This window comes from Hemiscyllium ocellatum, chromosome 10 (genome assembly GCF_020745735.1).
Source record: "Hemiscyllium ocellatum isolate sHemOce1 chromosome 10, sHemOce1.pat.X.cur, whole genome shotgun sequence".
In the NCBI taxonomy this organism is placed as follows: domain Eukaryota; kingdom Metazoa; phylum Chordata; class Chondrichthyes; order Orectolobiformes; family Hemiscylliidae; genus Hemiscyllium; species Hemiscyllium ocellatum.
This window is the reverse complement of record NC_083410.1, coordinates 31402820-31422336: the sequence shown is the minus strand read 5'-3', so window position 1 is coordinate 31422336 and position 19517 is coordinate 31402820. Positions and strand designations below refer to the sequence as shown.

The 19517-nt window shown below is 42.2% G+C and overlaps 1 protein-coding gene across 4 annotated transcripts in view; it reads right to left on the bottom strand.

Annotated features, from left to right (window-relative positions):
- ppm1ba (protein phosphatase, Mg2+/Mn2+ dependent, 1Ba) overlaps positions 1 to 19517 on the bottom strand; it is a 207477-nt gene that overhangs the window by 39459 nt on the left and 148501 nt on the right. For all 4 annotated transcript variants that reach the window (XM_060831375.1, XM_060831379.1, XM_060831378.1 and 1 more), the window contains exon 3: positions 8889 to 9006. In XM_060831375.1, coding sequence (XP_060687358.1) covers positions 8889 to 9006 — 118 coding nt within the window. The remainder of the gene's footprint in view (positions 1 to 8888; positions 9007 to 19517) is intronic.

The following is a 19517-nucleotide window of genomic DNA, read 5'->3' as shown; positions in this document are numbered from 1 at the left end:
GTATAAAGGCAGTAGGAGTATACTTAAGAGGGAAATCAGGAGGGCAAAAAGGGGACATGAGATAGCTTTGGCAAATCAAGTCAAGGAGAATCCGAAGGGTTTTTACAAATGCATTAAGGACAAAAGGACAACTAAGGAGAGAATAGGGCTCCTCAATCATCAGCAAGGCAGCATTTGTGTGGAGCCGCAGGAGATTTGGGGGGGGGGGGGGGGGGGGGGGGGAGATACTAAACGAGTATTTTGCATCAGTAATTACTGTGGAAAAGGACATGGAAGATATAGAATATAGGGAAATAGATGGTAACTTCTTGAAAAATGTCCATATTACAGAGGAGGAAGTGCTGGATGTCTTGAAATGCATAAAGTGGATAAATCCCGAGGTGTACCCTAGAACTCTGGGAAGCTAGGGCAGTGATTGCTGGACTTCTTACTGAGATTTCTGTATGATCGATAGTCACAGGTGAGATGCCAGAAGACTGGAGGGTTGGCTAACATGGTGGCACTGTTTAAGAAAGGTGGGAAAGACCAGCCATGGAAATATTGACCAGTGAGCTTGACATTAGTGGTGGGCAAATTGTTGGAGAGAATACTGATGGACAGGATATTCATGTATTTGGAAAGGCGAGGACTGATTAGGGATGGTCAACATGGCTTTGTGTGTAGGAAATCATGTCTCACAAACTTGATTAAGATTTTTGAAGAAATAACAAAGAGGATTGATGAGGGCAGAGCAGTAGACGTGATCCATATGGATTTCAGTAAGGCGTTAGACAAGGTTCCCCCATGGGAGACTGGTTAGCAAGGTTAGATCTCATGGAATACAGGACGAACTAGCCATTTGGATTCAGAACTAGCTCGAAAGTAGAAGACAGAGAGTGGCGGTGATCCTGGGGAGTGTTGCTGAACAAAGAGAACTTGGGTGCAGGTTCATAGCTCTTTGAAAGTGGAGTCACAGATAGATAGAGTAGTGAAGGTAGCGTTTAGTATGCTCCCCTTTATTGGTCAGAGTATAGAGTACAGGAGTTGGGAGGTCATGTTACGGCTGTGCAGGACACTGGTTAGGCCACTATTGGAATACTTTGTGCAATTCTGGTCTTCTTCCTATCGGAAAGATGTTGTGAAACCTAAAAGGGTTCAGAAAAGATTTACAAGGATGTTGCCAGGGTTGGAGGATTTGAGTTATGGAGAGAGGTTGAATGGGCTAGGGCTATTTTCCCTGGAGCAGTGGAGGCTGAGGGGTGACCTTATAGAGGTTTACAAAATCATGAGGGACATGGAAACGATAAATAGACAAAGTCTTTTCCCTGGGGGCGGGGAGTTCAGAACTGGAGAGTATAGATTTAGGATGAGAGGGGAAAGATATAAAAGAGACGTAAGGGGCAATGTTTTCACACAGCAGGTGGTACGTGTATGGAATGAGCTGCCAGAGGAAGTGGTGGAGGCTCATACAATTGCAACATTTAAGAGACATCTGGATGGGTATATGAATAGGAAGGACTTGGAGGGAGAGGGGCCAGCTGCTGGCAGGTGGGACTAGAAAGGGTTGGGATATCTGGTCAGCATGGATGAGTTGGACCAAAGGGCCTGTTTACACACTGGAATTCTCTAAGTGGCTTGACCAATGTCCTGAACAGCCACAACATGACCTCCCAACTCCATACTCAATGCTCTGACCAATAAAGGAAAGCATGCCAATGCCAACCACTATCCTATCTACCTGCATTTCACTTTCAAAAACTATGCACCTGCACCCCAAGATATTTGTTTGGCAATACTCCTCAGGGTCCTACAATTAAGTGTTTAGGTCCTGCCTTGATTTGCCTTACTAAAATGCAATACCTTATATTTATCTAAATTAAATTCCAAGTGCCACTGCTCAGCCCATTAGCATCTGATCAAGGTCGCATTGTACTCTGAAGCAACCCTTTTTGCTGTCCACTACAATACCTATTTTGGTGTAATCTACAAATGTACTAACCATACTTCCTACATTCACATCCAAATCATTGAAATAAATGACGAAAAGCAGTGGACCTGGCACAGAACCTTGTGGCATACCACAGGTCACAGTCTGTAAAGCAACCCTCTACCACCACCCTCTGTCTTCTATCTTCAAGCCAAGTTTGCATCCAATTGGCTAGCTCCCTCGAATCCCTTGCGATCTAAAACTTACTAACCAGTCGACCATGCGAAACCTGGTCGAACATTTTGTGGAAATCCATACAGACAACATCTACTACTCTGCCTTCAATCGGTGTCCAAACACAGCACGACCTGGACAACATTCAGGCTTGGGTTGATAATCAGTAAGTAACATCTGTGCTACACAAGGGTCATGCAATGTTCATATCCAACTGGATATCATCTAACCATTTCCTGGTGACATTTAATGGTGTTGCCATCACTGAATCCCCCAGTTTCAGCATCCAAAAACGGAGTTAGGCCAACCATATAAACATAACAGCTGGGGCTGGGAATTCAGCAATAAGTAACTCCACTCCAAATTCCCTAAAAACATCCAGCATCTAAAAAGACAGAAATCAGGTGTTTTGATGGAATATTGTCCACTCTTGTGAACGTGTGCAACTTCAACAACACTGAAGCTCAATACCATTCAGGACAAAAAAGCCCATTTACCAGCTCATCTAACAAATTCGAAACTCAGATGTGCAGTGGCAATATTGCACATTGTGTTGTAACTCCTCAGCAAGATTCCTTTGACAGGAACCTCCAAACCCAAGATCTCTATCAATAAGAACAGGGTAACAAGACATATGAGAACACCTTCACCTCCACGTCACACATTATTTTGTCTTTGAACTGTTGCTGGGTTGAACTGTTGAAATTCAAAGTGTTCATAACAGGTGTGTGCAGCAGTTTAAGTGAACTCACCACCACCTTCTCAAGGGCAATTTGGAATGGGTAATAAAATATTGGCCTAGCCAGTACCACCCACATTCGACAAAGGATCAGGGCATTAGAGATTACACAGACAAGATTCACAAGAATGATTCTAGGGGTGAGGAATGCCAATTATGCTGCTGGATTGGAGAAATTGGGATCATTTTCTTAGGAAAAAGTTCAGAAGATGTGATAGATATTGAAAATGTAAGTAAGTTAGCTCACTGAGCTAGAAGGTTTGTTTCAGATGTTTCATCACCATCACTAGGTAACATCATCAGTGAGAGTCTCCGGTGAAGTGCTGGTGGTACGTCCCGCTCTCTATTTATAGGCCTTGGTTTCCTCAGGTGGGTGATGCCATTTCCGGTTCTTTCTTTCAAGTGAAGGTAGATGGGATCTAAATCAATGTGTATGTTGATGGAATTCTGGTTAGAATGCCATACTTTTAAAGAATTCTCATGCATGTCTTTGTTTCTCCTGTCCCAGAAAGTGTGTGTTGTCCCAGTCAAAGTGGTGTCCTTCTTTGTCTGTATGTATGGAAACTAGTGATAGAGGGTCATGTCGTTTGGTGGCTAGTTGGTGTTCATGTATCCTGGTGGCAAGTTTCCTGCTGGTTTGTCCGATGTAGTTTTTTTTACAAACAGGTCTTGGCATGGTATCTTGTAAATTACTTTAGTTTTGATGGTAGTATCTAATGGATCCTTTAGGTTCATTAGTCGCTGTTTAAGTTTGTTGGTTGGTTTGTGGCCTATCATGTTGCCAAGTGGTCCGAGTAGTCTGGAAGTCATTCAAAAATATGAGGGGTCTGGAAAGAATACATATGGAAAAGCTGTTTAGCATGACATTCTAAGAGCACCCAAAAGGAGTTAGGAGCATATTCACCGGACTTTAGAAATGTCGGCGATGTCAGTGTGCATGGGTGAGTCATGTGGGCATGGGTGCATGCAGGAGTAAAGAAATCTCATTGAAGCCTTTATAATTCTAACAGGTTAGATGCAGAAAGAGTCCAGAACCAGGGGTTCAGAGTTTAAGGATAAGGTTTAAACCTTTAGGACTGAGAAGATAAATTTATTCACCTAGAAAGTAGTGAGCCTATTGAGTTCACTTCCACAGAAATTGGTTGACACCAAAACATTTTTTTTTCAAAGGAGATAGAGATCGTGGCTAAAAGAATCAAGCAATTTTTTGGGGGTGGGGTGGATGAGGCTTTTGAGCTCGAAGATCAGTTACCATCATATTGAATGGTGGAGCAGACTCGAGCAGTCAAATAGCCTACTTCTGCTCCTATCTTTTACATTTCTACAAAAAAGAGTTGACAGCTAGAGGGCACAGATTTAAACAAACTGCCAAAGCAGCTTTGGTGGGACTAAAAAGCAAATCTTTCACATAGTAAGTCATTAAGATCTGGAATTCGCTGCTTGAGAGCAAGATAGTGGCAGGTTCAACTGAGGTATTAAAAAGAGAATAAAACAGTAAACTGTGGACACTGGAAGCAAAACAAAATGCTGATAAACTTGGTAGGCCTGGCAGCATCTGTGAAAAGAGAAGCAACGGAGTCCAATGGTCTTCACAGAATGTCTGTCTGAGGAGAACTATTCTGACCAAGGGTCACTAGATTCAAAATATTATCTAATTTTCTCTCCACAGACACTGCCAGACCTGCTGACTTGCTCCAGCATTTTTGTTCTTGTATTAAAAAGGGAATTGGTTTATTCTCTGATGAGTGTTTTACAGGGAGAAGATGAAGTATCAATGTTGGATACATTGGTCATTTTGAGAGCAGACAGAAACATAACAGGCCTCCTGCTGTACTACAACAATTGAGTGAATTCAGAGACCCCGGAGGTCTACAACATTTCAATAACAGACAATGTAAAGGATGGCAAAACGGCAGGAATGCGAAAAGCTCTAGGCTTGTAAATCAGGAAGTAATACCAATGTGGGTGAGGACTGGGAATAACAAGGAAAAAGAACTGCTTGTGGGTCCAGTTTATAGATCCATGAAAAGTATTTAAAACCGCTCAGAGTATTAAGTAGCAATCAGAACACATGACAAAGGCAAAGTATTAATCAAGGTGAATTTTAATCTTCATATAGACAACAAGTCAAACTTGGTGAAGAAGCCTATTAAATAAGTTTATAGAATGATTTTGAGGCAGTTTCCTGTAATAACAAAGCAGGAGCAAGAGTTGGCCATCCAGCCTTTCAAGCCTGCCCATCATTCAGTATTATCATGGCTGATCTGATTGTAACATCAAATCCAAATTCCTGCCTACATCTGGAAACCTCTCAACCCTTACTAACAAAGATCTATCCATCTCTATCTTAAAAATACTCAAACACACTGCTTCCACTACCTATTCAAGGACCAAACTGCCAGCTGAGGTGGTGGAAGCCAAGTCATTGAGGACATTTAAGCGACCGCGGGACATGCACATGGATAGCAATAAGTTTAGGGGTGCGTAGGTTAAGTTACTATATTTTACATTAGGATTAAGTCTCGGCACAACATCGTGGGCCGAAGGGCCTGTTCCGTGTTGTTCTAAAAGACTCATGACCCTCAAAGAGAAACATTTCATCTGTATGTGGTGACGCTTTGTTCAAGATTCTTCCTGAAGAATCTACCCTGTTAAAATCATTCAGAATTTTATATGTTTTGATCAAGTTTCATCTTTCATTTCAAAATTCCACAGGATACAAGCACAACTGGTTCACCCTTTCCTCATAAGGCAACCTGCCCAATTCAAGTAATGAGGTGATTCAAAGAAGGTTTGTGTTCTCAACTATTTTACACACTTCAGAAAACAAAACGATTAATAACATGCATAGTATTCCACATGTGGTCTCATCAGTGCCATGGATAACTGAAGCATAATTTCCCTACTTATGCATTCAACCGCCTTTGTGATAAAGGATACCCACTGTAACTGCACATTAACACTGTGCGATTCATGCATGAGGATACTCTCATCCCTCTGCATCTCAGAACTCTGTAATCTGGGTCTTTAGATACCATGTTTCTTGCCAAAGTGCACTTCACATTTTCCCATAATATATTCCAGTTGCCCCACATTTTTGCATATACTCAAAGTATAAACATATGTTTATAATGGCCTTGTGTCCACTTTACAAAATACTTTGTTTTTGGTTGTTAGGAGGCAAAGTACTGGAGAAAGTCAGGATGCAAGGCAGCATCTGAGAAGAGAAAACAGTTAATCCTTCAAGTCTATTGAGCCGTTAGATAGAGGTGGGGCAGAGGCAGGGGCAGAGGCAGGGGCAGAGGCAGGGGGAGAGGGACAGACAAAAAGAGAGAGAAGAACAAAGTGAAACAAAATAGCGAGAGAAAGGAAAGGGATTGTGGTCATAAACCAGAGAAAGAGAAGCTACACAGGTGATAATGAGGGCTGAAAATGGATTGGCTATGCTGAACGCAACACATTGCAAGGGGTTGTAGGGGTACGTAATTGATATGGAAGGTGGTGTTCGTTCTCTGAAATTGTTAACTTCAATGCCAAGTTCTAAAGGCTGTAAGGTGTTTAAGTGAAAGATGAAGAGTTGTTCCTCCAGACTGTGTTGAACCTTGCTGCGGCACTACAGCAGTACCGAGACCAGGTGATGCATTTCATTCAATCTCGTCCACAGTATGTGCTGCTCACAATGCGGTCTCCTCTACATAAGAGAGATGAAACACAGGCTGGGTGCCTGTTTTGCACACACTTATGGTGTCAGTGACAAGTGACCCGAAGCTTCCAAATGCTTCCCACTTCAACACATTGTGTTCCTGTGCCAACATCTTTGACTCAAGCCTGCTACAGTGATCCAGCACTGAGCCTTTCATTTCTTTAACATTCTTTAAATGGAAGTGAATAACAAGTTTGAAAATTCGTGCTTCAACAATTCAAAACCTAATCTTCATCACTTTCAAGGAGCCCCTGAAAACCAAACAAAAAGCAGGCCTTAAAAAAAACTCACAAAAGAGCACTTTAGGACAGGGGAAATAATCATTTTAGCTCAAGGTTAACATTACAAACAGAAAACTGAGCAGACATTATATGGTGTTAGGTACACCCTGGTCCCTTGAAGCAGCATAGCCGCTCAGTCTTTATTTCATTCCAATGACATGTCAAGTATATCCTTGTCTCGGACTACTAGCTTCCACAGAAGAATGATTTCTTAAAAGATAAATGTTCAGAGAGTCATAGAGATGTACAGCACGGAAACAGACCCTTCGGTCCAACCCGTCCGTGCTGACCAGATATCCTAACCCAACTTGGTCCCACCTGCCAGCACCCTTCTTATTCATACAGTCACCCAAATGCCTCTTAAATGTTGCAAATGTACTATCCTCCACCACTTCCTCTAGCAGCTCATTCCATTCACATACCACCCTGTATGTGAAAAAGTTGCCCCTTACGTCTCTTTTATATCTTTCCCCTCTCACCCTAAACTTATGCCCTCTAGTTATGGACTCCCCGACCTCAGGGAAAAAGACTTTGCCTATTTACCTATCCATGCCCCCCATGATTTTGTAAACCTCTAAAAGGTCATCTCTCAGCCTCCGACGCTCCAGGAAAAAAGCCCCAGCCTATTCAACTTTCCCTATAGCTCCAATCCTCCAATGCTGGCAACATCTTTGTAAATCTTTTCTGAACCCTTTCAAGTTTCACAACATCTTTCCGATAGGAACAGTGGCCTAACCAATGTCCTGTACAGCCGCAACATGACCTCCCAACTCCTGTACTCGATACACTGACCAATAAAGGAAAGCATACCAAACGCCTTCTTCACTATCCTATTTACCTGTGACTCCACTTTCAAGGACCTATGAACCTGCACTCCAAGGTCAGCAACACTCCCGAGGACCTTACCATTAAGTGTATAAGTCCTGCTAAGATTTGCTTTCCCAAAATGCAGCAGCTGCCATTTATCTGAATTAACCTCCATCTGCCACTTCTCTGCCCATTGATCCTACTGATTAAGATCCCATTGTTATCTGAGGTAACTTTCTTCACTGTCCACTACACCTCTAATGTTGACTGAAAAGAAAGAAAATTATTGTTTTATCTTCTCAATGTTAAGACAAATTCAATACTGGTTGAGAAATTGACAAACAGTCATTTTGAACTGACCCAAGGAAGGAGTAACTTTTTTTACTCAGATGGTTGTGAATCCTTACAGTTGTCAGGCCAGTGAATATATATGAGACTGAGATTGGTAGACCTTTGAACCCTGGGGGAATTAAGGAACATGAGTATTGGGTGGGAGTGTGGAGTTGAGGTTGAGATGAACCATGATTTCACTAATTGCAGAAGCAGGTACAACGGCCAAGGAGCCAACTCCTGCTCCTATTTCTTAGGTTTTGTAGGAATTGCAGGAAATCAATTTTCGGTGGCACTGGACTTGTTGCCAGTGCTCCTTGGTAGACAAAGCATTTATCCATTTAAATTTGCAACCGTTTTTTCCATTTATTAAAGAAACATTCAGTAGGTCATAAGATCTGGGAGCTCTCTCTCGATTTACAAGTGTCCTGTTATACTTTAAACAAAGGTAACGTACTTACAAGATTTGGTGGCAAATCTGACAACACAATATAATCAACTGATTCAAGGATAAAATAAATGAAAAACTACATGGTGAAGAAATGGTTCTTTTTGAAAACGAACAGAACCAGCATTCAGATTCTGGGAACAAAACAGGTAGAAGTAAACTAACCATGATTATCTTCTCCAGTTATTTTAAAAACTTTAATTAAAGAACATACTTTCTGGGAGTACTTTTGCTGAATACATATTTTGTCACAACAGAGAAGACATGACATATTTTTCCAATTATCAAGATATTCAATATTTTGGAAAACCAAAGCATTAAAATAATTATTTCGTACTCTGCCAGAGGCTAATGAAATTAAAAATGGAGATTAAATGACCAATTCTGTCTTTAAAAAATAGCAAAATTACTGCATTTCACAATACACCAAACTGTCCTACCTTCAACACGTGACTCCAGGTACTTATCCAGTTCAGCATCTTTCCTCACTGCCTCTTCTGAAACCTTGGGAGCATTAGGGAAACAGACCAATACAATGCTCATGTTGTCTCTACTTCCCTATAAGAACAAGTAAGTTGATTTATTAGTTACGCATTGATAACTATTGCAAGAATATTACACCACAGGGATTAGGGAACGGAACAGTTATATTATTCAAAAAAACTGGCTACACAACACAATGGAGTAATCCCAGAATTCTCTGTCGTTTTCATTTTAACATGCAACTGAAAGATAGAAATAGAGAAAAAGTAGAAAGTGTAGGCGTTTCAAGCCCGCTCATTATGCTTACAGCTGATCATCCAAATAAACCTGCTCCTGTTATTTCCCCACACCCTGTGACTGCTTTCATGCCAAGGATAATATTCAACTCCTTGAAAGTATAGTATTTTGGCCTCAACGGATTTTTGTGGTGGCAATTCACAAAGGCTCACCAGACTGAAGAAACTTCTCATCTCCATCCTAAATAGTTTACCACATATCCTGAAACTGTGACCCCAAGTTCTGGACTCCCCTTGTCATGAAAGCTTTCTTCCTGCATCTAACCTGCATCATCCTGATAGGAACCTATAGAATTCTATGTGATTCCTCACCCCACCCCATCATTCTTCTGAATTCCACTGAATATCATCCTACCTGAGTCAACCTCTCCTCCTAAGTCTGGCAAACCTTTTATTACAGGTGTAGTTTTACCAAGGTACTGTACAATTGCAGTAAGACAATGGAATTGAAGGCCAATAAACGCCTAGGCCCTAATAATCTACATTCCAGAGGACTTAAGGAAGTAGCCCTAGAAATAGTGGATGTATCAGTGGTCATCTTCCAAGATTCTATACAGTATGGATTATTAGGTAGCCTCCAATCTGTAGATAATTTGACCCCTTTATTTGAAAAGGGAGGCAGAGACAAAACAAGGAATTAAACAGCAGTCAACCCGACATCAGCTGCAAGTCCATCATACAAGAATTAATAGTTTAGCACTTGGAAAACAGTGACAGGATCAGATAGAATCAGCATGGATTTATGAAAGGCAAATTATTCTTGACAAATCCACTGGAATTCTTTTGAGGATGTAACTGATAGAATTGACAAGGGAGAGCTAGTATTTGAATCGTCTTGCAACAAAGGCAAACATACCGTATGCCTTCTTGACCAGCTGATGCACCTGCAAGACTACCTTCAATGACTCATGCACAGAGAAATCTCGATTATCCGAATAGCAATTATCTGAATATTGGATTATCCGAAGGAGATCTCGAGGTCCCGATAGAAACATTATATCACAGATGTGTTTCCAACACTGATCGCGTATTTTGTTTACGGTGATTAAAACTGAACTTAGCTTAGTGAAATGCTGCAAAGAACAGTCCTGGACTGGTGAGAGCCCAGGCACCATCTCCAAATGACGGACGTTCCACCTTCTCTCTCTCCCCACACACTTTCCCTGGAGTGCTACACAGGTGTGTACCCTAAACCCCGCTTCCCCAGATACTCTCTCCAACATTGTCCTACATAGGGCAAAGGTGGAACTGTCAAAAAGTTGCAGTGAAAAGTTGTGTGTTTGGCTGTGTGCACGTGCTATTTGGAAACTCAATAACACCCCTCCCTCCTCCCCCTCCCTCTAACCCCCAACCAAAAGGCAGCAGCAGCAGCCTTGTTATTGGTGTCCAGTCCGGCTGCCCTGGAGAGGGTGGAGGCAGGAGTGTTGGACGGGGTTTGGGGGGGGGGGGGGGGGCAGGAGGCAGGGATGGTCGGGGGCAGCGTTGGATGGGGTTGGGGGGGGCAGGTGGGGACGGGGATGCAGTGTTGGACTGGGTTGGGAGCGGCAGGGGCAGTGTCAAACGGAGTTTGGGGGGACGGACAGGGCTCACGCATGGTGTGCTGCTGCCTAGTCTCCTGAACGGGGAGTGGACTAAACAGAAAACTCCAAGCTCCAAAGGAAAGGCATTGAATCAATTTACTGAATAATCAATTATCTGATCGAAATAGTGCCTGCCCATTTCATTCGGATAATCGAGGTTCCTCTGTACAAGGACAGCCAGGTCTCAATGCACATTCCTTGGCTCAAATTATTGCCATTCAGATAATAAACTGTCTTCCTGCTTGCTACCCAAATGGATAACCTCTTAGTTATCTCTATTATACTGCATCTGCCTTGCTTTTCCCTACTCACTCAACTTGTCCTTGTCACCTTGAAGCATCTCGGCATCCTTCACACATCTCACCCGCCAGCCCATTTTTGGATCACTTGCAAATTTGGGCAATGCATTTAGAACCCTCATCAAATACTTTAAATATATACTGTGAATAGATAGGACCCGAGTACTGATCCCTTTGGTACTCCACGAGTCACTGCCTGCCATTCAGAAAAAGACCCATTTATTCCTCTTTGTTTCCTATATGCTAACCAGTATTCCACCTATATCAATACGCCATCCACAATCCCATGCATTTTAATTTTACACACAAATCTCTAAAGTGGTACTTTGTCAAAAGCCTTCTGGAAGTCCAAGTAAATCACATGCATGAAATGTGTGGGTTCATTTGTTCCAGTCAAAAGGCATTTGGATGGGTATATAAACGGAAAGGGTTTAGAGAGATACGGCAGAGTGCTGGCAAGTGGACTAGATTAGTTTAGGAAATATGTCAACATGGACAAATTGGATCAAAGAGTCGGTTTTCGTTCTATATAACTGATTCTATAAGCGATGACATGACCTCCCCTTAACCACACCATGCTATTTTTGATTAATCCCTGCCTTTTCAAATGCAGATTAATTCTGTCTCTCTCAGAAGTGCTCAAAATAGTATTCCTACCACTGATTGTTCTGTAGCTTCCTGGTGTGTGCCTTCCTGGCTTCTGGAATAACAGTACCATAGGAATTGAAATAATTGCCCGCACCCCTGCTATTTCTTCCCTGGTTTCATTTAACAGCCTGGGATATATGTTTGCCATACTTGGAGGTTTATTTACTTTTTAAGCCTGCCAGGCTGCTCAGAACCTACTCTATGTCTTTGTCAATTTAAGTTCATCAAACCCTTCTCCCAGATTTCTATATCCACACCATCCCTTCATGAGTGAACATTGACAAAGTATTCATTTAGAGCCCTCTCCTCCTTTGTCCTCTCCTCCACACATAAATTACCATCATGACTCTTTAACGCGTCAAGCAGCATCAGAGGAACAGGAAAATCAACGTTTCGGGCAAAAGCCCTTCATCAGGAAGGGCTTTTACCAGAAATGTCAATTTTCCTGCTCATCGGATGCTGTCTGACCTGCTGTGCTTTTCCAGCATCACTCTAATCTTGACTCTGATCTCCAGCATCTGCAGTCCTCACTTTCGCCTTTAATGAGTCCTACTGTGTCACTACAATGGCTGTAAAAGGTGTATTTTGTCCCCTTTTCTTTATGAAGAGAGGTTGAGACAGAGGTACAGAATATTCTGTTCCAAGTTGATAAAGTAAATAGCATGAGGTCTTGGGGATTCTTTTTCATAAAAAAGGAGTTAAAAACAATAGAAGCAACATGGAGATAGGGTTAGGTTCCCACAAAACCAGGATTTTAGTTCAACTATCAGTACCTGTTAGGGTTTGGAAGCTGCTATACATCTCTACCTGCTATAGCATGCCCGAGTTAATTAGGCTCACTCATTAGTTTTCCCTGGATGATCCTTCCTCCTGGAATTGAAAACTGAATGCAAGACTATCTATTTTGCTGAATTTGCCTTGCCACAGGTATATTTATGGGTTGTTACAATATCAGAACAGTTACTGTTTAGTTGTTGAACAATATATTATTCTGTTTTCTAATGCAGTTAGGTTAGCCCACTTCTTCATTCTTTTGTTCGTATTTTTACTGTAGTGTAAGAATAATGTGTGTTTTCATTCAAGTTTGACAGTGTGATCAATCGACTTGCATCCTGAACACAACACTCTACATTTGCATTTAAAAATTAGTAGTTGGGGTCTAAGCTATCTTCTTAATAGTTTCTGAAAGGGGTTGTGGTCTGATCCAAAACAACACTTGTCCTAGTTATCCTTTTACCCATAAGGCACTTGTAAACAAACTTCAGAAGTTCCTTCATTTCACCATTATCTTTCATGCCTTCTTTTTCTTTTCCTAATTTGATTTGTTTTAACTTTCCCCTTTGAGCACTCGACATGCCTTCACAGTCTTTGCTGTTTTGAGCCCTTGAAATGTGCTATAAGACTCTCTTTTTGTCTTTATTGGATTCTGTACATGGGATATGGAGAGATCGCTGTATTGTTGAGCTTTATTGGACATGTTAGCCTGTACTCTTCATATTTCCTTCTTGAATACGTCCCACAGCTCTGACTCTATATGGACTTCAGTAAGACATTCAGCAAGGTTCCTCATGGTCGACTAGTTAGTAAGGTTTGATTACTTGGAATACAGAGAGAATCAGCCATTTGGAGATAGAATTGGCTCAAAAGTAGAAGACAGAGGGTGGGGGTGGAAGATTGCTTTTCAGACTGGAGGCCTGTGACCAGTGGTGTGCCACAAGGATCGGTGTGGGGTCTACTGCTTTTCATCATTTACATAAATGATTTGGATGTGAATATAGGAGGTATAGTTAGTAAGTTTGCAGACAACACCAAAATTGAAGGTTTAGTAGATAGCGAAGGTTACTCAGAGTACAACGGAATCTTGATCAGGTGGGCTAATAGGCCGAGGAGTGGCAAATGGGAGTTTAATTTGGATAAATGCGAGGTGCTGCAATTTGGGAAGCAAACCTTAACAGGTCTTAGACACGTAGTGGTAAGGTCCTGGGAGAGTGTTGCTAAACAAAGAAACCTTGGAATGCAGGTTCACAGTACCTTGAAAGTGGAGTTGCAGGTAGATAGGATAGGTGAAGGCGGCATTTGGTATGCTTTCCTTTATTGATCATAGCACTGACTATAGGAAAAAACAATGAGTGCAGATGCTGGAAACCAGATTCTGGATTAGAGTAGCACTGGAAAAGTACAGCAGTTCAGACAGCATCCAAGGAGCAAGAAAATCGACGTTTTGGGCAAAAGTCCTTCATCAGGAATACAGGCTGAGTGCCTGAAGGGTGGAGAGATAAATGAGAGGAGGGTGGGGAGAAAGTAGCATGGAGTAGAAAATGACCTGGGAATTGCAGTGGGAGGGGGACTCCCTGAGATTCTTGTAGAGAAAGGAGGAAAACTTCTTCAAGGCAGGCATCCTTGCAAGAAGATTCGCAGTAGGGTTAAAATCAAGGAGGTAAAAACAGTGACTGCAGATGCTGGAAACCAGATTCTGGATTAGAGTCGTACTGGAAAAGCACAGCAGCACAGGCAGCATCCGAGGAGAAGGGAAAAAAAAAATCGACGTTTCGGGCAAAAACCCTACTCTATGCTACTTTCTCCCCACCCCCACCCTCCTCTCATTTATCTCTCCACCCTTCAGACACTCTGCCTCTATTCCTGATGAAGGGCTTTTGGTCGAAACGTCGATTTTCCTGCTCTTCAGATGTTGCCTGAACTGCTGTGCTTTTCCTCCACTGACTATAGGAGTTGGGAGGCCATGCTGTACAGGACATTGGTTAGACCACATTTGGAATATTGTGTGCAATTCTGGTCTCCCTGCTATAGGGAGGATGTTGTGAAACTTGAAAGGGTTCAGAAAAGATTGAGAAGGATATGCCAGGGTTGGAGGGTTTGAGCGAGAGGGAGAGGCTTAATAGACTGGGCTGTTTTCCCTCGAGAGTCATGAGGCTGAGGGATGATCTTATAGAGATTTATAAAATCATAAGGGGCATGGTTAGGGTCATTGATAAGGTCTTTTCCCTGGGGTGAGGGAGTCCAGAACTTGAGAAGGCATAGGTTTATGGTGAGAAGAGAAAGATTTAAAAGGGATCTAAGAAGCAACTTTTTTCACGCAGAGGGTGGTGCGTGTATGGAATGAGCTGCCAGAGGAAGTGGGGGAGTCTAGTATAATTATAACATTTAAAAGGTAAATGGGACTAAGTGAATTTATGATAGCTAGCCAGCATGGATGATTTGGACAGAGGAGTCTATTTCCGTGCTGTACATCTCTATGACACAGATTTACCTAAAAGAATATGCTCCCAGTCAATTTTGGCCAATCTTAATAAAGATTAGATCAGATTACTTTACAATGTGGAAACAGGCCCTTGGGCCCAACAAGTCCACACCGACCCGCCGAAGCACAACCCACCCATACCCCTACATTTACCCCTTCACCTAACACTATGGACAATTTATCATGGCAAATTCACCTTACTTGCACATTTTTGGACTGTGGGAGGAAACCCATGCAGACACGGGGAGAATGTGCAAACTCCACACAATCAGTTGCCTGAGGTGGGAATTGAACCCAGGTCTCTGGCACTGTGAGGCAGCAGTGCTAACCAGTGAGCCATCATGCCGCCCATAAAATCAGCCTTCTTCCAGTTTCAAACTTCAATTGCAGGCCCATCGATGTCCTTTTTGATAATAATCTTGAATCTAAAAGTTATGATCACTATCTGCACAATGCTCTCCAACTGATTTTTCAACTACTTGTCTGGTTTCATTACGAAAAATTAAATCCAGGACCGTCCCCTCATGAATGGCCTTCTACATACTGGTTTAAAATAAATGCATAAGGAATTCCACTCCCTTGAAACATTTCATATTGTGATCACTCAATGTAAGGGAAGATGAAATCACCCACGATCACTACCGTATTATTTTTACACTTCTGAAATTTGCATACTTATCTGCTACTGTACATTTGACTGTTAGGGGGCCGACAACACTCTCCCAGCAATGCAACTGCTTCTTTTGGTTTTCATGTTCTATCCATATGGCTTCATTTAAGAAGCCTTCAATAATGTAATTCTTCCTTAATGCTGTAATTCACTTCCTAATCAATACTGCAACACCCCCTTCCTCCTTTACCTCCTTCCCTTCATCACCTGAAGACCTTATACCCTGGAATACTGAAAAGCCAATATTGTCCCTCTCAACCCTGTCTCAGTCACAGCAATGAAGTCACACCCCCATGCTTTAATTTGCACACTCAACTCAGCTGCCTTGTTTGTAAGGTTCTTTGTATTTAAAATAAATACCATTTAATCTTGCCAAAATCGTTTTTTGCCTTCATTGGCCTTTGATTTCTATCTCTTCTAATTTTGGTCATGCACCTCCTCCTTTTTAGTTTTCACAGAGGAACCCATGCCCATGTCAAGTTAGTTTAAACCCTCCCCAACAGCACAAGCAAACCTTCTCAAAAGAGATGAGTCCCACTAATGTTGAGATACAACTCATCCACCACGTACAGATCCCACCACGCCCAATGGAGTTGAGAAACTCATCAGCTCCCACAACTGAAGGCAGAGCAAACTTGATGGGCTGAATGGCGTAATTTCTGCTCTTATGTCTTACGGTCTAAAACCAGTCCCAGTGTCCCAAAACCTAACGCCTTTCCTCCTGCACCATCTCTCCATCCACAGAGTCAACTTCCTATTTCTATATCCAAGAGCATGTGGCATCAGAAGCAATCCAGAGATGACTTTTTTGGATCCTGTTTTCAATCTACTTCCTAGCTCCCTAAACTCTGCTAGCAAGATGTCAACACCTTGTCTACCTTTGTAGAGGTACATAATCCTTTATCCAAAAAACAGCTGGCCTCAAGGGTTTCAGAATTTTTCAGATTTCTGAATAAGTGACAGTTTAATAGAGTCATAGAGGTGTACACCATGGAAACAGACCCTTTGGTTCAACCTGTCCATGCCGACCAGATATCACAATCTAGTCCCACCTGCCAGCACCCAGCCCATATCCCTCCAAAACCTTCCTATTCATATACCCATCCAAATGCCTCTTAAATGTTGCAATTGTACCAGCCTCCACCACATCCTCTGGCAGCTCATTCCATACACATACCACCCTCTGCGTGAAAAAGTTGCCCCTTAGGTCTCTTTTAGATCTTTCCCCTCTCACCCTAGTCATATGCCCTCTAGATCTGGACTCCACCACCCCAGGGAAAAGACTTTGTCTATTTATCCTATCCATGCTCTTCATAATTTTGTAAACCTCTATAAGGTCACCCCGACAGGCCTCCAGTCTGAAAAACAACCGTCCAACACCACTCTGTCTTCTACCTTTGAGCCAGTTCTATATCCAAATGGCTAGTTCTCCCTGTATTCCATGAGATCTTACCTTGCTAATCAGTCTCCCATGGGGAACCTTGTCGAACACCTTACTGAAGTCCATATAGATCACATTTACCGCTCTGCCCTCAATCTTCTTTGTTACTTCTTCAAAACTGCCATTTTTAAAAATCTTATCTAACAGCAAATGCATGAGTGTTTTATGGGCCCTTTGACAGAACTGACACCTGCCAGTGCTGGGTCATGCCCCCATGTCACATCTGTATGACCTACGGTGAGTGCATGTGGAGTTGTGTCACCTGTTTGCATGCCAAATAACCTTGTTAATGAAGAAAAAAACTTCACGAGAAAAACTTGGAAGTCTGATCTTTTCAGATTTTGGAATTTTGAATAAAAGGATTGTCTACGTGAACTAGCATCCGTACATACCACAATCTGTTTGTTCTCACCTTTAGAATGCCCTGCAGCCATGACATCTTTGGTACCAGGGAGGCAACATGCCATCCTGGAGGCTCTTCCTGCAGCTGAACAACTACCTGCTCCCATTACAACTGAATACCCTACCACTAACATTTCAATCCTGCTTCCTCCCACCCTGTACAGCAAACCTGCCCAATATGGCACTTATATCACTCTCATTGAGCACAGTCATCATCCCAACAGTACTCAAACCAATATATCTTTTTAGATTACATTAGATTAGATTACTTACAGCGTGGAAACAGGCCCTTCGGGCCAACAAGTCCACACCGACCCGCCAAAGTGCAACCCACCCATACCCCTACATTTACCCCTTACCTAACACTACGGGCAATTTAGCATGGCCAATTCACCTGACCCGCACATCTTTGGACTGTGGGAGGAAACCGGAGCACCCAGAGGAAACCCACGCAGACACGGGGAGAACGTGCAGACTCCACACAGTCAGTCGCCTGAGTTGGGAATTGAACCCGGGTCTCAGGCGCTGTGAGGCAGCAGTGCTAACCACTGTGCCACCGTGCCGCCCATCTGTTACAAAGGAGATGATCACAGGGCACTCCTGCATTATCTGCCTTCTTGTACTCTAGCAGGTGGTCACCCATGCACTGTATACTCAGTCTTCACCTATGGTGTGACCAACTCACCAAGCTGCAAAAGGAGAAACAGTAGAATACATCAGATGAATACATGGCTATAACAGTGTAAGGGGGAGGGTTTCAGGTTTCTGTGGCACTGGGGACTAGTACAAGCTAGACAGCACCAAAACTGATGTCCTGGGGAAGTATTTGCTCATGCAGTTGATTTAAACTAAAATGACGAGCGGTTGGAACCCTCTACAGGGAGACAGGCAAAAACAAAAGACAGAATGGGAATTAGAAAAATTTAGAGAATTCAAGGGTAAGAATCAAAGAGCCATTGCGTAAAATGATATGAATGGGACTAAAAAGACAAACCTTAATGTCTTGTGTCTGAAGAACACACAGTTGCAAAGAGATATAAATAGGTATGATATAGTTGAGATTAGCATATGACTACTGACATTTTTCAATCAATCAATCAATCAGTTTGAAAAGATAAAAAGATTGAAGATAAATGAAACAATAGAGCAAAGAATTAAATATATACTTTACTGTTCTTTGTGGAGACAGAACCAGAAATAAACCCCAAAAAAATGGTGATTTACACAAGGTCCAGTCAAAGGGTGAAAGTAAAGGAAATCAGCATTAGTAGCGAAACGCTGTTGGGGAAATTGATAATATTAAAGGTCGACTGAACCCAAGGGCCTAATAATCTGCCTCCCAGATTTAAGGAAGTTGGCCTAGAAATAGTGAATGCACTGTTGCTTGTCATTCAAGATTCTATGGACTTTGGAACAGTTGCTATGGATTCATGGACAGCTAATGTAACCCCTCCATTTACAAGAGAAGAGAAAACAATGAATTATAGACTGTTAACCTATCATTAGTGGCAAAAATGCTCGAGTCTATTATAAAAGGTTTGATAGTGGAGCACTTGGAAATCAGTGACATCATCAGACAGGAGTGATATAGATTTACTGAAGGGAAATCCTGCTTATCAAATGTATTAGAATTCTTAAATTATGTAACTAGTAGGGTTGATTGGGAAGTCAATGAATGTGGCTTAGTTGGATTCTCAAATGCTTCTGAAAACGTCCCATTTAAGGGATTAGCATATAAAATTAAAGCGCATGGAATTGAGGACAATGTGCTCCCATGGAATGAGAACTGGTTTACAGTCAGGAAACAAAGATTATAACTAAACAGGTTTCTGAGTGGCAGGCAGTGACTAGTTGGGTGCCAGGGGAATCAGTGTTTGGACTCCAATTATTCACGATATATTAATGATTTAAATTAGGGAACTAAATGTAATATCACCAGATTTGCAGATGCAATATATCAAGGTGGGTTGTGAGGAGGATGCAGAGAAGCT